At 46.8% G+C, this 18602-nt stretch overlaps 1 protein-coding gene across 4 annotated transcripts in view; it reads left to right on the top strand.

Annotated features, from left to right (window-relative positions):
• Positions 1–18602, top strand: part of DPF3 (double PHD fingers 3) — a 243182-nt gene that overhangs the window by 174410 nt on the left and 50170 nt on the right. For 2 of the 4 annotated variants that reach the window (XR_011432201.1, XR_011432199.1), the window contains exons 8-9: positions 12342–12470; positions 15371–16754. Coding sequence is in view for 2 of the 4 variants with exons in the window: in XM_005605293.3 (XP_005605350.1) it covers positions 12342–12470 (129 nt within the window). In the remaining 2 variants the exon portion in view is untranslated. The remainder of the gene's footprint in view (positions 1–12341; positions 12471–15370; positions 16755–18602) is intronic. The other 2 variants (XM_005605293.3, XM_070250031.1) reach the window with 1 other exon arrangement.

Here is an 18602-nt window from a genome sequence, read left to right as displayed (position 1 = left end):
AAGATCTAACAGATGTTCATCTTCTGACATCCCTGTCCTCTAACAAACGGCCCAGGGACATCGGATACAGCTTTAAGAGAGAGAGTGAAAATTACCTCTGACACAAGCTTAAGAATTTGGATTACTCTGAAAGGCGCCTGGAAAGCCATAAAGCCCACACAACCCGCCACTTACCCAACCTTGACGCAGGAAATTCAGGCTTTGTGACAGGGGAGAGAGGGGAAAATTCAGAGACAGGGCTCTGTCAGGAAAAGTGAGAGCAAATTTGGCAACGAACAACAGGTGTTCTTTAGATGAATTATTATTGAAATAAAGTTTACAGATCGCAAAGCATAGAAGAACCTGAGGGCTTGCTCTGGCCTTGAAGGTAGACGTGGAGTTAATCTCCCAGTCCTGTGGGTCATCTACACTCTTGACCTAGTGGCTGAGAGAACAGCAATGGGATTGGCCAGGCCAGGGTGGGTATCATGACTCTGCCACTCTGCCATCTTCTATCTGTGTAAATGTGGGCCACTCACACTTCTCTGCTCCTTCGTTGCCTCATCTGTACAACAGTGAGAACAATCAAACTGACCTCCTGGGCTGGCCGTGGGTCTTCAGGGGGGTGATGTGGGCGTTTGGCACCATGCCTGCACATTGTGAGTGCTGATATCCCATCTCCGTGCCATTTGGACCAACAGAGCATGTCTGTGACCACAGATGGCTGATCTGAGTCATGGTCCATCTGTGGCCATGCGATCCTGGGAAGCTAACTGCTTCTGGGGCTCTCAGTGGCATCAGGCATAACTATCAGAGCCTGAACTGGCCCTGGTACATCTTTTGCTAAATCTTAGATATGGGACACCAATCCTCCTACACAGGCTAAACCTGAGTGTTTCTTGAGAACTTACTGTGCACGTGCCCACTTATGGGGCTAAGTGTAACTGGGCCTCCAAAAAGGCCTAACATGTGACCTCAGCTCTAGGAGAACCTCTGCTTTGATTGGGGAAATAAGGTGGATGCCCGAAACCCAACCGGAGGAAGCTGTGGAGCAGAATCTAGCCAAGTGTGGCGTCCCTGTATTTACTGTCCCAGGATTGGGCACACACCTGCCCCTTGGCTTTCTGTGAGCCTCTTTTATTTCTGGCCTAATTACCTAGAATGTTCAGAATTGAAGAGTTCCATGTCCTGAGCAATGACGATGGCAATGATACTTGCTGACATTCTTTGAATGTGTCAGACACTGTGCTAAGCGAGCTGCATTTATCTCATTTATCCTCTCAACAATGCTATAAGGTGTGTGCTTTATTCCCTAGAGCACACCAGCACACGTAGAGACCAAGTGATGTGCTTGTGGACGTGGAGTGTGAATGTGAATTCTCTAGTCTTGTTGTCACTTCTTGGGGAAGTTCACTTATTTAAGCTTTTGATTTTTTCCTGCATTATCAGAAATAAAATTATTCTGCATCTAGGAGAGGAAAGAGGTGCCGGGTACTTTATATGCATCACCCCATGTAATGTTCACAGATCCCTGGGCACATACTATCACTCTTATTTTCCAGATGAGGAAACTGAGATTCAGAGAGGTTGAGTGATTTGCCCCAAGTCATGTGGTTAGCAAGGTGGGAAGCAGAGATGTGTCTGTGCTTGAGTTGGACACCATTCAATTATGTCAGGACATTGGAACCCCAAGTGATGGATCCCAGTCTCAGCCTGGGGTCTTTGTCATGGTCCCACTGAAGTCCCTTAATTTTCACCTATAGGCTAATGGTCAAATGCATCATATTGCATAGTGGCTTTTCTAAAGAAATCAGTGTATTAATGGGTACTACCTTAGTCAGCTTGGGCTGCCATAACAGAATACCATAGACCGGTTGGCTTAAACAGCAGGAATTTATTTCTCACAGTTCTGGAGACTGGAAGTCTGAGATAAAGGTGCCAGAAGTGTTGGTATCTGGTGAGGACTCTCTCCTTTGGTTGGAGACGTCTGTCTTCTTGCTGTGTCCTCATGGCCCTTCCTCGGTGCATGTGGGTAGAGAGAGAAACAAGCTCTCTGGTATCTCTTCTTTTCTTTTTTTTTTTTTAAAGATTGGCACCTGGGCTAACAACTGTTGCCAATCTTTTTTTTTTTTTTTTTCTGCTTTATCTCCCCAAACCCCCCCTGTACACAGTTGTATATCTTAGTTGCAGGTCCTTCTAGTTGTGGGATGTGGGACACTGCCTCAACGTGGCCTGATGAGCGGTGCCATGTCCGCGCCCAGGATCTGAACCCTGGGCCGCCACAGCAGAGTGCGTGAACTTCACCACTCGGCCACGGAGCCGGCCCGTGGTATCTCTTCTTATAAGGGCACTAATCCCACCATGAGGGCCCCACCCTCATGACCTCATCTAACCCTAATCACCTCCCAAAGGCCCCATCTCCAAATACCATCACTTTGGGGGTTAGGGCTTCAGCTTAGGAATTTGGGGGGAAGCACAATTCAGTCTGTTGTAGCCACATTTCACCTTCAAAACTAGCCAGCTGTTTTTGGTCTTGTATAGATGCCTCTCCCCCGTTACACATTCTGCTTGAGACTTTAATTTGTAAATGAGTTTTACTATACAAAAAAATCACACATCACTCTATTCAATAATTTTCCTGTATCTCTCTTAGTCCGTATCTCACTGTCTTTCTAAGCTCTTATATCTCTTTCCAATCACATTCTTTAAAAAACAACAACAACAATAATGCTGCACCTAAAGCGAAAATCCTGGGATTCACTCTTGGCTCTTTATTTTCCTTCACCACCCATATCAGCTCACCCTCCAAAATATACCCTGCATCTGTTTCCCTTTCTCCATCTCCTGGCCACTGCCAGCTCTTGCTTGCATCATTGCAACTTCTTTACTGGTCTCTCAGCCTCTATTCTTGCCTCTTGTAGTCATTCTACACGGAGTAACCAAAGTGGTCTTTTTGAAGTATAAAATTATGCCACATCCCACTCTCAACACTTTTATCACACTTGAATACAACCCAAACTCCTCACCGTTAGGGCCTGTATTTTTGCTTCTCAGGGTGTGTCAGCAGCATCAGCATCACCTGGGACTCAGGTGATGGACTCATCCAGGTTTGCCCAGGACTTTCCCAGCTTTAGACTGAAGGTCTCATGCCCTAGGAACCCCTGAGTGCCAGGCAAACCCAGACAGTTGGCTATTGCTACCCTGTGGGGGAGCTTGTAAGAAATGTGGCCAGTTACCTGACTCGGTGCATCCAAAGAAGAAAGAATTAAAAGGAAATTGATTGATTGAACATTGGTCTTCGAAAGCTGGATTTCTCTAAGGCAGTGGTTCACCTGGGAACTTGTTAAAAATGCAAATTCTAGAGCCCCACTCCAGACCTGCTGCATCTGAAACTCTGGGACGGCTCAAGCTCTACCCTAGACCCGTGAATCCTAATCTGGATTTCAATGAGATCCCTAAGTGATTTGTTTGCACAGCAATCAAATTCAAGCAGCCCTGACCCCCATGGTCTGCCAACCACTCTGGCCTGACTGCCCGCAGGTGTGGTTGCCTGTGCCCACGGTGCGGTAGTGTCAAGTGGGCCAGCTGAGAGCCACACTGCCTGGGTTCAGAGCCAACACAGCCACTACTAACATGTGACTTTAGGCAAACTACTTAGCTTCCTTGTGCCTCAAGCATCACCTGTGTAAAAGCAGAACGTTAATACATCTACCTCATAGGGTTATGTGAAGATTAAATGTTAATTCATAGAAAGCGCGGTGTCAACAGAAAATGCATGTGACGCAAAATGTGATATGACTCTCACGTGTCGCGTTGGAGCCGTGGTTCTTGAGCTTGAGCGCATCAGAATCCCCTGGAGGGTTCCTTAAAGCACAGACCGCTGGATCCCACCCTGGACTTTCAGATTCAGTAGGTCTGGAGTGGGGCCCTAGAATTTGCATTTTTAACGAGTTCCCAGGCGAACCACTGCCTCAGAGAAATCCGGGTTTCGAAGACCAATGTTCAATCAACCTATTTCCTTTGAATTCTTTCTGCTTTGGATGCATGGAGTCAGGTAACTGGCCAGGAATCAGATCACACTGTTAAATCTAGGGGGTAAGCTTGGTTTTCGTTCTTTTCCTAAGGCTCCGTGCTTTCTAGGGTAGACATCTCTGTGGCTCCCAGCACCTGCCTCCTGGCTTGCTTTCTGGGAATGTCCCCTGTTGGGGTCCTCATCCTGGGGCTGGGCTGCCCCTTAGCTCTGTGGCCTCTTGACTCTCTCCTCATCCTCAGGTCTGATGCTCGACGCCCATCCTTTTCCTGAGTATTGCTTTTCAGTCTGAAGGACTCAGAAAGCGCCAGTCCCTTGTGGACCCATGGGGCTGAATAGCTGAGTCCCGTGGAGGTGCTGCTGAGGAGGGGTGGAGGGGACAAGACTGAGCTAGAGAGGAAGGAAGCTTGCTGAATTCTAACACCACAATAATACTGTCCTGAAAGCTAGACGGACGAGCCTGACCGGGCTCTAAAGCACCAAGATGTTCTGCGATTCTCTGAGGGGAACGACACCCCTCACTCAGAGCCCTGTTGACACAGTTACTCTCAAATTAAGCGTTTTCCTTCTCAACTGACTCATTTGGTGGCAATAACAAGTCGCTACGCCAGGGCATGAACTGACCCACATGACCTTCCACTGGAAAATTGAAATATCTCCTTGTGCTTTCCCTAATCAGCGCTGAGAAAAGCAATCAGCTTTACTTGGTCTTTTTCTTGCTTTTCTGAAGCATCAATGTCAGACCCCGGGTTGCCCGCCTAAGGCTGGAGCACAAAGGACATTACTGACGGGTCATGTGACCGTCTAGCCCCAGCACTGGTGACATGGTGTCCAGACTCCTGGCAAATTACGACTCTAACCAAATCTGTCCATCAAGAAGGAGTATCGATGTGAGCAGATGTGTGTTTTCCCTTTTTATGGCACAGTTTCTAGGAGTAAATAGTCACAGGATGCGTGTCTAACGGTGCGAGTTTTGTATTCCATAAAGACGGAGGAAGAGAAGGTAGGGGCAGAGAAGGGTAGGATGACTGACACCACATTTTAAAATGTTTATAAAGATGCTACAGCCACCAAAACACATAGTAAGACGGGGCCTGTTTCCTCACTGGCTGCTGTAGGGCTTCTGGCGAGAAACTGAACGTGGGGTCTAAGGGACTCTGGGGCCAGCTGAGTCTGGAAGTTCTTAATTCCTTCCATCTTGGTTTACGAAGAAATGCCTGAGAGAGAGCATTCTTGCAGGAAGGCAGGCCCATTGGCTTTTTCCACCTGCGCTTTATTCTCTCCAGTGGGCCCCCATTACTTCTACTCCTCACTCTTTCTGTCCCCTTTTATAAACAGGACTGACGCTGGCAGTGCCCTAGAATGGTGACTCAGTACCCAAGGGACACTTTATATCCACTGAATTCCTAGTCTTTGACTTCCCTTTGCTTGGCAGATTTTTTTTTTTCTTCAAAAATTCTCTATGAGAATTTGTCCATCCTTTCATTAAGTATTTATTGTCAGCTCTTTGTCAATCACTGTGCCAGGTGCTGGGGATTCAGAGATGAAAGACCCCACTCCTGCCCTCGGGGAGCTCATGGCTAATAGGGAAACAGACATGTTCACAAATATAAAACAAGGATGAAAGGCCGAGTTCCTCTGGGTTTGGAAAACTTTGCTTTTCTCTCTTCTTTCACCCTGTTATAATCCGCAAATAATAGGCCTAAAAGAGACCTTAAGACATCATCTGGCATATTCTCTTGCCTCTAGATAGGTGTGCACTCAGACAACCCTGGGCCTGAGGAAAACCTCCCAGGTACAGAGGCCTCTTCAGAGAAGCCCGCCACCCCCACGCTGCCTCTGTTTACCCACCTTGGTCCCCAGCTTTCTTGGAGGATGTGCTGCCATCTCAGCTCATTCTGTCTCAGGTTGTCCTTGATGATATGGAGTGTGGCAATTTAACCCCATCCGAAAACTTGAAGACATTAAATTAGCTTTCTCTTCTCCAGGCGGACTATCTCAGTGCTGCCTGGAACCCTCCTGCATTAGCAGCCACCCCCTTTCATCCTTATCATACATTCAATCGTCCTCAATGCCAGCTGGCAAAATGGCCCGTGAGGAAGAGCGAGTTCTCTCCACTGAGGTCATGTGGTGCGTGGACCCTGGTGTCTGCGGCCGTGCCGGCTCCTGGAGCCCCGTGCCTTTCCCCATTCAGGGAGGAAGGAAGGCATCATTCATCTTCCTCCTGGAGCCTCGGGGTGGGACCTGACTTGCTATTAGGTGGCCGAGAAGAAGCAGCCTAAATAGAATCCCAAGATTTTTGTTCCTTGGATCTGTGGGATTTATTTTTTTCATCAGTTCTACGGAAGCAATGAAAAAAGTGTCAGGCCTTGGGGATAATTTCTGAGTAAACACGTAAGGAGGAGGGTGAGCAAGAGCCTGAGAATTAAGACCATTTATCCAGGCTTGGAGGCTCTGTTTGCGTGTTGCTCCAGGCTTCCCCAAGGTCTTTATCTCGCCGCCTTAACCCTCTCCTTGCTCTGCACCACACGGGCCAGCACAGATCTCTTCACAGCTGCCTTCTCGGCCCTAGCCTTCCCCTGCCTCCCCCGCCCACGTCCCTCATTAAAGGCTTGGTGGAAGGTAGGAGGATGTGGCGGTGGCATCCAGCTGAGGCCTGCTCGCTGATTCTGAAGGGGAGGCATGTTGGCTTATGCCCTCCCCCCTCCCCCTCCCTGTCTCCGAAGCTTCCTCCTCTAGCCTGTCCTGTCCAGGGTGTCCTGTGTGGCCAGCCTGGGGCCGCCTTTTCACTTTCCCTCTTTTCCTCTCCCCTTTTCTTTACTCCATCCTCTGAAGATGTGCTCTGCACAGCCAAGTGGCACCAGGCTAGGATGCTTTACACTTGAGAGATGAAGTAATAACAGGTGGCAAGACCAGAGGCTGCCGGAGCCTAGGATTCTGGTTGCCATGGAAACATGTCAGACCTGTGGAGGGATGGGAACTGTCAGCCGTGGAGGGTGGTCGGGGGACAAGTGAGAGGGATGAGGAGAGGCACGTCTCCTCCTGGAGGGCTCTGCTTACTGCCCCCAGATTCCCCAAGGGCTGCACGCCCCAACTAGCAGGCCCTGGAGAAACAGCTGCTGGACTGAGACTGGGGCTCTGGTTGGGTGGTGGGCACGGCACGTGGCCGTGTGTTTGCGCACACCAGGCCCTGGCAGGCGGTCTGAGCGTCTGCTCAGGATATGAAGTCACGCTTTTGTGGATGTGCCATGGAGGAGCTTAAACTTCTGGCTTGCTTCCTGTTTCCCTAAGACACTTAGGACAAAGCTCTGGTCTTGGCAGAACCAGATGAGGGTCTGTTGCTGGTGGCCGGACTGTCCCTGCCACTCATTCTTTTCCTGAGTGGCAGGCATATCGCACGCAGCAGAGATCAGCCTGAAAGGGGGACAGACAGCCCTGTCTGGGTGGTGGTTCTATGGAAGCTTTGGGGCCTTGTTTGCCATAGACACGTGGCTTGATTGAAGTAAAAAATCCTACAGTGCACACTAATACCTTTCCAGAATGACTGTTCACCCTTGACTGAGTGTGGTGGTGGGACTGTTGGGGGCTTGGCTTTTCCTTTCTCTTGGTTTGATTTATTTGAATGTTCCCTTCCATGCTTTGTTAGTAATTTATTTATTTTTGCATTTCTTCTTGAACTTTGTTCCTGATTTCCATCTTTTTTTTTTCTTTGAGCGTTTTAGAGTTATCTCCCCCAGGTAAATTCCTAAATTCTTTAGGCTCACTTTATTTTCTTGGCAGTTTCCTTGTATCTCTTATATGATCTCGGCCTGTGAACATTAATCAGCGGAGAACAAAATCCATCATTTCGGATGCTTCCATCAAGATACCACTTGGTCTTTGCCCTCCCCATCATCCTATTCTATAAAGCAGGACTCAATTTCCCATAAGCAGAATCTCTATTTAAACCCCACTTGCCAAGTCTTGGTGAGCTTCCTATTTATAGTAAAATTCTTTTTATAATGATCTCATACATGGTACCAGGAAATTGCTCACAGCTAGGTCAGGCCATAGGCCGGTATAGCTGTGGTGTGAGATTTACTGAAAAAAATTCCTTCATGAGCCTGTGGAATTCTCTGGAGAAGTGTTTTTGCAGAGTATATGACAATAAACAGTATCACCCAGGATGGATTACTGTGGTAGGGACATTACATTTAAGCTCAAAGGGATTCTGCTTTTATCAGACCAATCTCAATAATTTTTATTGCTTTGGCATCATAATAACATATGGGGTGAATCAAGTTGACTCTGAAGAGATTTATAAAGTATTTTATATGCAAGGTATGGCCAGAAAGTGTTTGCCTCTGGACTTCCCCTGAGGCAGAAAAGTGTGATGAGGGGCAGAGAGTGTCTGGGGACACAGACAACCCTGGGGTGAGTCCCGCCTCCTCCACGTTGTCCCTGGGGCCTGGAACCAGCCCCTCTCATCTCTTTGGGCTTCAGTTACCTCATCTGTCCAATAATCTCTACTTTACGAAGTTTTTGTGAGAATCAATGACATAACATATGTAAAGCATTCAGCGTAAGACCCATCACAGTTTTGTAGTATAATAAATGTCTGCTTTTTTTTCTTTTCAAAAAAGCAGTTGAGGGGGCCGGCCCCGTGGCTGAGTGGTTAAGTTCATGCGCTCTGCTTCGGTGGCCCAGGGTTTCACTGGTTCGGATCCTGGGCATGGACATGGCACTGCTCATCAGGCCACGCTGAGGCGGCATCCCACATGCCACAACTAGAAGGACCCACAACTAAAAATACAGAACTATGTACTGGGGGGGTTGGGGAGAAAAAGGAAAAAAAAAAAATAAAACAAAGCAGTTGAATAAGAGGGAGGCTGAGTGGGTAGGAGCAACCTGGTGTCCGCTTCTCAAGAAAGAATGAGTCATAGTCTTATAATTTGCTTGTATGTTTGTGGACCGGATGTTTTACCTACCATAGAAGGTGAATAGTATAATTTGTCCAGCTACCTATGGCTCTCAGCCACCCACTCATGTGTACTCTGGGAGCTAGACATGAGACCAGGCCGGATCTGGCCAATCCATTTGGACATAGACGAGCTCTTCTCTCTGAAGACTAGGGAAATAAACCAGGCAATGAATGATATTCACCGTGACAGATAACTCTGCCATGAGGAAGGCAAACACAGTGCTCTGTGCCCCTAGGAGGAGGTCCCAGGAGTGTCACTGGCCAGCCTACTTACATCTCTGCCATCCTTGTGTAAATCATTCATCCCACACATTGCTCTTAACCATTTCCTGTGTGCAGGGCATGTAGGTGTTACAATGATGAGTTAGGCATGGTCCCCGACCTGAAGGAGTAGATCATTTGATATGGGGATATGAGGAAGCAAGGGAAGGGTCATGAAAGTGATGTCAACAGAGTGCCCTCCCCAAGGCCTGACTGGTTATTTCTGGCTGGGGAATTGGGCGAGCTCCATGGGAGAACTCTCACTCAGGAACCAATGCTAAATGTGTAAAAAAGTATAAGAGAACCAGATGCAAAACCTATGGATCAGTCCTTCCCACACCATTTTACCAAAATGGAAGGAAGATTTTGAGCTCACTATCGTGAGGAGAGAGTAGGAACTGAAGCAAAAAGGTTTTTTGCTGAAAATGAAGCGTAACTGTTCACTGTCACTTTCTATTCTGGGTCATTCTAGACTAAAACGGTACCCACCCCTGTATCCCCCATGTCACAACTGCACACACCAGGGCCTACAAGTGGGCTTTTATCACCTCTTCACTCCCTTGGCCAGGCACTTTCTATGGCCAACAACCAACACAAATACGTGTGGGGACCCCGCTCTGATTCAGTCTTCTCAGAAACTTCTCTTCGTCAGATGAATGAAATTCTGCTCCTCTGGTCTTTTTATATAGGATCAGTTTCTCCATCACTGTCTGCTTTACTCTACTAGATCATTTCTGAATTTTTTATTTCTTGCAGTATCGGAGTCCCTGATTCAATGGGGTATTCCACCAAGGGTCTATTGGTGGTAAAAACTGTAAGGAATTATCTGGGCATCCTTGTACTCTATATTCTACTTCTTCATCCTCATAAATCACAAGGGATACAGTGCGTTGGAGAAAACCAGATTCTTTGGTTGCTTAAAGATTGTTTGAAAGAGGAGAAAATCTGACATAATAGGAAGTCCCTAGAGAACAGGAGAGAGACAGATGATGAGATGGGGCCTCCTGAGAGTTTTACTGGATGATATGCATGGGATGCTTTGATCACTTTTCGCGCAGGAGGCTAAGTTATGATTGTCATCTCTACATTTTATATCTAGTTCATATCAATCATGAAATCAGCCCCTAAATTTAATATACTACACTTCTTTCTGTTCACCTTTCGATTGGTTTCCAGCAGAGTCCCTTAATGAGGAAACCCTGAGTTTATTTGCTTCATTGGCATGCTTGGATTTCCTTAAGAGAGTTCTGAAAGTGGTTAAGATGGCAATTGAGAGAGAAGGAAGAAAGGGACTTCTTTCTGGATTTGGCCAATGAAAATTTTATAGGCAGAGTAAAAGTTTTGCAGATGTACTGATTTTGGGAGATTATTTGCCAAACCATTCTGTGTGACATGCAGATGCTTTTGGGAGGCAGGGACTGATGAAGAAAACGCCACTCAGTGGGCCACAGAGTGTGGCCAGCTCCTCTCTCTGCCCCAAACAGCCAACATGTTTCTTGCAGAGAATTGTCTGCCTCCCTGAAGATGAAAATCAATGACTTAGAAACTGATTAAACAAGCCAAGTAACAATTGATAAATGGATTAACCCTCTATAATGTAATTCTGTAAGCTTTTGTCTTCTGTCTTCCCCAGGTAACTTTTTCTGTTCCTGGGGGCAAAACAGAGGTACGGAGGAAGCAGAGGCCAGAGGGAATCATATTAAAATGGGTGAATCCGTTTATCACTTACCGTCTGGATGGTATTTTTGCTCACATACCTGCTTCCTTTTACAAATTTTGTACCCTACGGGACCCTGGTTAATGTTAGCCGGTGAATAATGAAAGATAGCTGTAGACGTTGGGTACAGTGAGGAGGAAGATACCCTAGGGGTTTAGGCTGATCCCATAATAGAGAGACTTTTCTTTTTCGTCACAAACAGGGAGTGTTAATGTGACAAGGAAATGTCCACACCAGGGGGAGAAAAAGCAGAGGGAAATGGAGGCATTTCTTCTCATGCAAGGAACCCGTCCAAGGCTTTTCAACCAGCCCCCAGAAACTGAGGATAATTTCAGTGCTCAAGGATATGTGCTGTGTTCTCAAGGCTTTGTTTTTAAGATCATATCCCAAGATTTTTCTTTGCCTTTGTATAAGGACTTTCAGCGTAGGTGGCTCATGAAGGTCTTAAACTTCAAGACATGCTCATTAACTGACCATTCAACCCATCTCTGGCATGAGGCTGAGCTAAGTGTCCAGTTCTGGTCCTAGGCACTAGGGATCTGCTGATTAACTAGTCCTGGGTGCTCTCCATGCTGACGAGTCTGGACTTCAGGGAGATGAGGCTGAACAAGGGTGGACACCTGCCAAGATGTTCATCAGAGTCCGCAAGAGCAGCTTCACTGTCCTTCCTGGAAATGACTGCCCACCAGTGCCTCTTTGGTTTCCTTTTCAGGGACAGGGGACTAGCTTCTAAACAAGAGCATCATTCCCGAGGGCAAGGCCTAGGCATTGACTGTTCTCTCTCCTTCTAGTCACACCACTCTTTGTTGCCATCTGCTCTTTGGGACCTTGGCCCTGAGGGCTGGTTGTTTGGGGCTAGGAGAAGTTCACTTGACTAGTGGGCCTTCTGGATGCTTTGCTCATCCAGAGACGCAATCAGAGGAGCAAGACAGTTTGCGTAAAAACACAGAGATGGGAAATATTGCAAAAATCAACCAAACTCTGGTTTGCTTGCAAGGCATTAGGACAGTTGAACTGAGGAGGATTAAAAAGAAAACAGCCCAATTTGGGGCCAACCCAGTGGCGTAGTGGTTGGGTTCGTGCACTCCACTTCGGCGGCCTGGGGTTTGCGGGTTCGGATCCCAGGCATGGACCTGGCACCGCTCATTGAGCCATGCTGTGGCAGCATCCCACATAAAATAGAGGAAGGCTGGTACAGATGTTAGCTCAGGACCAATCTTCCTCACAAAAAGAAAGAAAGAAAACAACCCAATTTAACAATTTAGTTGTAACAAAACCTCGGATTCTAAACTTCATATTCCTTTTGGAGCGATTCTGCCACACTGTGGGAGAAAAGGGGCCGATAGAAACTCATCTCAGCCTAAAATTGGATTTTTTTTCAAATGTTTCCACAGCCCAGAAAGGCCCAGATGGGACAGTCATTCCTAATAACTACTGTGACTTCTGCTTGGGGGGCTCGAACATGAACAAGAAGAGTGGGCGGCCTGAAGAGCTGGTGTCCTGTGCAGACTGTGGACGCTCTGGTGAGTGTGGCCCCTCCTTGCATCATGTGCCTGTAGACCAGGAACTGTTCCACTTGCATTCCTCTGCCATCTCATGTGGGGACTGAAGGATGGAGTGGAAAAGTGATGGTGGTGATGATTTTGAGTAGAGAGGAGTTTTCAGGTCATTCTCATATTTTTCTTCTTTGGGTCTTAAGAATCAACAGTTATGCCCTGGAATCCAGGGAAAAGGGAAAGGAGAAGTTTTTGACTTGTGTCTGGCCTTTCCGTGGGTGTGTGTTGTTGTGGTGGACAAGAGTGACATAGAGTGGAAACACCTGGAGACACAGGCAACATGCTTCCTTGTATCGGGTGATGTGCACATAACTAAAAGATGTGTTTGTTCTGTGGAAGTGCCTGGGGCAACCTGGGAGAGTATGGAAACGTGAATACTGAGAGAGCAGCCACGTCTTGAACTGTGGGATTCAGAGACCCCTGGGCTCCTGAGTAGCTGCATAAACACCACCTCCATTGGCCACTCATCCCATTTTCTCATATGGAACAGAGAAGAGACCCTGAGAGATCAAGGAGACAAAAGGGCAGGTGTTCTTAGGGCTAATCTGGAGTTGACTTGGCATGTTTTGAAATGTCATCTTTCATCTATCCAAAGACAAAAATAACAAAAGAAGACTCTGGTCTTGTTGTTTCATTCTTGAAATGAGTTCAGGTCTTCAAGTTTTGTTCTAGCTGTTGTTTTTTGATTCTAACCAAACCATTATTTTTGGCTGGTCACGGTTGGTTGGTACTACCTGTTTTTTTCAAATTGTTTTGTCATAACTAGGCCAAAGTGCAAGGCAGGGAGGAGAGAAAGTTTCAGATTCGTCTTGAGTCCCATCAGCTGCTGACTAGTGGGTGAAAGACAGTTCAGCGGGGCGGTGGGTCCAGCAGTGAGGAGTCATCGCTCTTTCTGTCTTTCTATCCAGTGTCTTTTCTACTCCTAGTCCCAAGAGGAGGACTGAGATGACCACACCTGGGTTTACTGTAGCAACTCTTTTCTTCTCTTGCCTTGTCTGCAAACCTTAGCTTTAGTCTTTTTATATTTGGTGTTCAGGTCGTTTAGGCTTCAAGACTGAGTTGAATGGCAAATCAGTAATCAGAAAAGGACTATGGTTTCCACTGCACACAACCCTCAACATTTAACTCTTGAGGACCCTGACGGGGGAGCCCATCTGTGCAATTCTGTCAGTTCATTTACTTTCCAAACATGATACCTAATGTTGAACGTTTTACTCTGCTGGTGCTAGCTTAGAAGAGAGGGCCCAGGTGAGAGTGGATTCTGGGTTTTATATACTTAAAAATAAAATGAAACAATTGAAAATGAAATTCAATTCAGTGTTTTTTAAAAGCCAGCAAACAGATAAAACCCCTATGGCCAGAGGCATCACCTGGTGGAGTGATGTTCCAGGCAGAATGCTGCGGGCTACTGTGGGTTTGGGATGCGTTAGAGAGGGCAGCTTCAGAATTCCCCTTGCAGACTGCTGTGATTTCCCCCCTTCCTTTCCTACAAGAGATGGAGTACTTGAATCTGGCCCGTGGGGGACTGGAAGTGGGCAATTGGTTTTTTCCTACCCAAAGCCTCTCTCTTCACAGCCTGTGCTCAGCTTTTTCTTCCCAGGATCTGTCTGCTATGAGACTCAGGGGGCCACTTTATATCAGCCTAGGTCTTCTCATTGCATTGCTGAGGATTAATTTTGGTGGATAATTTAGTCAAGGTCTGACTCTGATGTTCCTGAAACAGTCAACACCTTGGGAACAAACAGGTGGCCTTAGCCCATGGGATGCGCTTGTTAAAGCAGATGGGCGAACACTTCTCTAGGGTCTCCCTGGAGTCCTTCCAACGAAGACTGTGGAGCTTGGAAGAGATGCCTTTCCTTTTCCATCTACCCCACTACCTCTGTTTCCCAGAGAGAAAGTGAGATTCCTGAAATTGGCACCATAAATGGCATATCATGACTTCATTTGAGAGCAGTCCTGGGGCCCACTTAGAATGTGGAAAAGCTTAAACCTGAGTTTTACAGATTTCAGGATACTGTATTTTATCAAACTTTTTTTACCCTCTATTTCTCAGTTTCTTAATGCTCTGAATCAGGTTTGACAACTCTGGACTTTCCGGAGTAACTAAGACCTGGGCGTCTTTAGCGGCTGGAGTGTGTGTGCGCGTGTATGGGCACGCGCGCGCGTGTGTGTGTGTATGCGCACAAATGTGGGTGCAGCTCACAGAAATGTCCTCCAGTGGTTACAGAAAATGAGAGACTCTTTTGTTACCACTTATCAGACTTTCCAACTTCTTTTTGCTTTCAGTGCAAATGAACTACATGGTGTAAGGGCAGAATTGAAAGGGTACCGAAAGAAGGGGATTAGAAATGGGTGAAAATAAAAATAAAACGGATGGCGGCTTAACCACCTTGAACAGGTTATCTGACAGTAATACCTTTGTAAAGCTGACTGTCAAAGTGAAGGACAAACATTGTTCAGAGAAACACCAACCGAAAAGACACCAAAGAAATACCAACCAGGCTTTAAACCCACCAAGGAAACTCATTGTCTGGGGCGGGCAGAGCGAGCGTGCATGCGTATGTGTGCATACGAAGAGAAGAAAGAAAGATCCTGGTTGAACCTTTCGCTGTCAGAGCTGTGGACATATATATAATGGTAGAGATGATGCTTTCTGGGGAGGCAAGAGTCCTTTTCCCTGGAAATGTTGGCTTTGTGCCCTTACCCTAAATCCCTGTTGCCAGGTGATGCATCCAGTTAATCCCTTTTGGTGTATAATGGTTTAATGATCTTGCTATTAAAAATAACATTGTAATAATGTAATAAGAATATTAATAATGCTGTCTGTTGCTTAACCCATGTGCTGATATATTCATCATACATGTCAGCTCATTTGGGAGGAGAAGGCAGGAAGGAGAAGGAGGCAGCGGCCGCAGCACGCACCACGGAGGACTTATTCGGTTCCACGTCAGAAAGTGACACCTCAACTTTCCACGGCTTTGACGAGGACGATTTGGAGGAGCCTCGCTCCTGCCGAGGACGCCGCAGTGGCCGGGGTTCACCCACAGCAGATAAAAAGGGCAGTTGCTAAACCCACGGAACAGACTCTGGGCAATTAGCCATCACCCTCTGACTTTGGTCATTGTTCTGGTTCTGAGATTTTTTTTTTAATGAAAGACAACTTTAGGTTTTCCCTTCCTCCTTGCTTTTTCCTCTCACCTTCCACGCGCCCCTCCTCTCCCTCTGTCTTGGGTATGTACAACAGAAGCACAAAGTACTGAAGCGAAACAGAACAAAAACGCAGAATAACAGTCCTTCAGAGAGATGGCACCACGATGTCCTATTTATTTTCCATAGAAATGGGAGGTTAGCGGATTATCTCTTTTTTTGGGGGGGAGGGCATCTTTTTGACATGAGCAGAGTTGACTTCCTCCGTTTTCCTATTGGCAAAATGAAGAGAGGAGGAATGTTGGGTTTGGAAACAAAGAACCAATAACATTAAAAAATTATTATTTATGTATTCTAGCTATTATTAGAAATGGACTGGCTTTTTGAGAGAGAGAGAGAAGGGAAATCAAAGGAGTTGAAGTAATATCCGGTTTAGAAGAAAGCCAGTGGGGGGAGGACTGATTCAAGGAGACCGAGGCAGGAGGATTCCCTCCACAGGAGATGATTGCACTTTCCGTATCCCATGGAGTCTGTGGCTCCCCACGGCAGCCCCTTCCCCATTTCTGCTCCCTGACCTTTCCATCTTCCTCCCTGCTTGCAAGAAAATGTCAGCAGTTCCTGAGAAGTCCGGGCCACCAGAGTGTGGCCTCCCCCCAGCGCCTGGGCCCCGACCCGCAGCACCTCATGGGCAACTCCTCTCCGTCAGTAGAGCTGCTGTTGTGTTGTTGTGGGTGTTTTTTCCTCACTTTCCTCCTGGCGAAGAGCAATTTCCAAATGCAGGAACGGAACATAAGCAGAAAGTCCTGGACTCAGCAGTGACTAAACAACCGGAGGCTGTGCTCATGGAAGCAAGAATGATACCTCACAGTAGATTCCCCTGCCTCGCCCCTGTTTACAAACGTATAAATTGCTGTTGGATGATCAAGTCTCCCGTATTTCTTCTATTTTTTTATAGTGCCCTCCAGGCACTTTGTTTTATGTTTTTAATAGCACCTCCTGAAATAAACCAAAGCAACATTTGCTCAAGGCCCCTGGGTGACGGAGAAGACCATCCACCTTGTTGGCAGTCCCAAGAATGAACAGCTGTATGGTCCTAGTCAAAAGGTATGTCTTGGCTGACCTGTCTTACAATGAGGGAAAAACCATCATAGTTTTGTTTTTTGGGTTTTTTTTTTTGAGTTTTTTCTTTCTTTCCTCTCCCCCGCCCCCCAGCTTGTCTTTTGTTTTTCTGGGTTTGGACCCAATTATTAGTGTGGGAGAGGCTACTGGACCTTATTCCACCCAGCCCCTTGCTGTCTGTGTGCATGCATACCCATGTGGGCCTGGGTCCAGGTGTGGGAACTGAAGCTTGCTTGGACTCTGGGGAGCTCTGAGTGGAGAATGGTGGGCTTCTGGCTTCAACTGTAAGAGAAAATGGCTGGGGAAGTGCTCGGCTAACTCTGTCTCCCTTGGCTGTACCTGGAGGTGGAGTCCAGGGAACTGAGGTTGAAGCTGGCTGCCGGCCTTGGGTAGGAATGAGGGGTACAGCTAGAGGGGACTGCATGCCTAGGGTGGTATGCCTTGCTCCAGGTACCAATTTGAGAGCCAAGGGGATGAGTCTAAAGGAAAGAAGATCTCTGATTAGGCACAACACTCAACCGAGCTGACCTAAAGATTCTGAACTCCCACTGAGTGTGGTCAGGGTCTCCAGCCTCTCTCCAGCACAGGCCCTGCCATTTGGCTTGGGTTGGGAGATCCGAGTGGCTGCCCAGGCAGCAGGCTGCTTGTAAATGTCTAGGGAGATCTGCTTTGACAGTCCAGCTTTTGCAGATCTTCATGAGTTAGACCTCTCGTTAAAATAACAAACCAACCAAACAAAAGCTAGGACCAAGCAAAGAAACCCACGAGTGGACCCTTTGTGCTTCCGTGGTAGCCTGAGACAGAAAGAGCTTCTACCTTTCTCGGGCTTGAACTGTGTAAGCACTTGCCTGGGCATTTGTTCTCTGTTGTGAGAGAATGAAAGTAACCACCTCACCCACTTTTGGGATGTTCTGCTAATCTGTGTGTGGCCCTTGCTCCTAGTAAATATGGCCTAAACCTCTAATGTTACAACAGGCCTGCATGCTCACATGTGAGAGAAAGCTAATGTAGTTGGTTCCAGTTGGCTTCTGCTAAGGAGATACGACCTTCTCTTGCCGTCCTTCTCCACCTCTTCGTCTGTTCAGTTACTTTGATTCGGATATTGGGTTCAGAGCATTACGACTTGCTCTCGATGAAACGTGAACTTCCCTGTTAATACAAATATGTCCAACCAATCTGTACTATCATTTGAAATCTGTGGAGTTGTTTGTAGTCTTGAAATTCTGGATGACGGCTTACCTTTGAACTTGAAATTTTAAAAAAATCCACATAATTAAAACAAATGAGAAAAAGCCACCTCATTTCAGAGTCTGTCTTGGAGTTCTGGAGTGGAACCAGGAATGAAGAACTGTCTGAAGAAGACAAACTCCCACGGAAAGGTTTATCCGAGGATGGCTAGTGCTTATCTATTGTATCTTTACTAGTATAGCTTGATCTTTAGTTTCTCCGCTTGGGGTAGTAGATGTTCTCATCTTTCTCAGTTGGTATAGCCCATGTGAGCATAGCAACGTATCTTAGCATTGCCTAAGCACCTTGTCTCTCCTTGCATATAGGATCTTTCAACAGACTCAGAATTTATATCCTTAAAAAAACAGAGAGAGAGAGAACTGGAAGGGGCTTTGAAGATGACTGAGCTCAAATCTTTCACTTTTCAGCTGAGAAAAATCAACCCAGAGAGGTTGGGTGAGTTAGATTTGGGAGAGTGGGATAGACATTGCTTTGGAGGCAAATATCTTAAGGTGAAGGAAGGAAACTCAGAGGAGGCGGAGGAGGAGAAAGCTAGCTGTTCTGGGTGATGCCTTGATGGTTGATGTTCTGTCTTTGTCCCCCTTT

Source organism: Equus caballus, chromosome 24 (genome assembly GCF_041296265.1).
Source record: "Equus caballus isolate H_3958 breed thoroughbred chromosome 24, TB-T2T, whole genome shotgun sequence".
NCBI lineage: Eukaryota > Metazoa > Chordata > Mammalia > Perissodactyla > Equidae > Equus > Equus caballus.
This window is presented reverse-complemented; position numbering and strand designations above follow the sequence as displayed.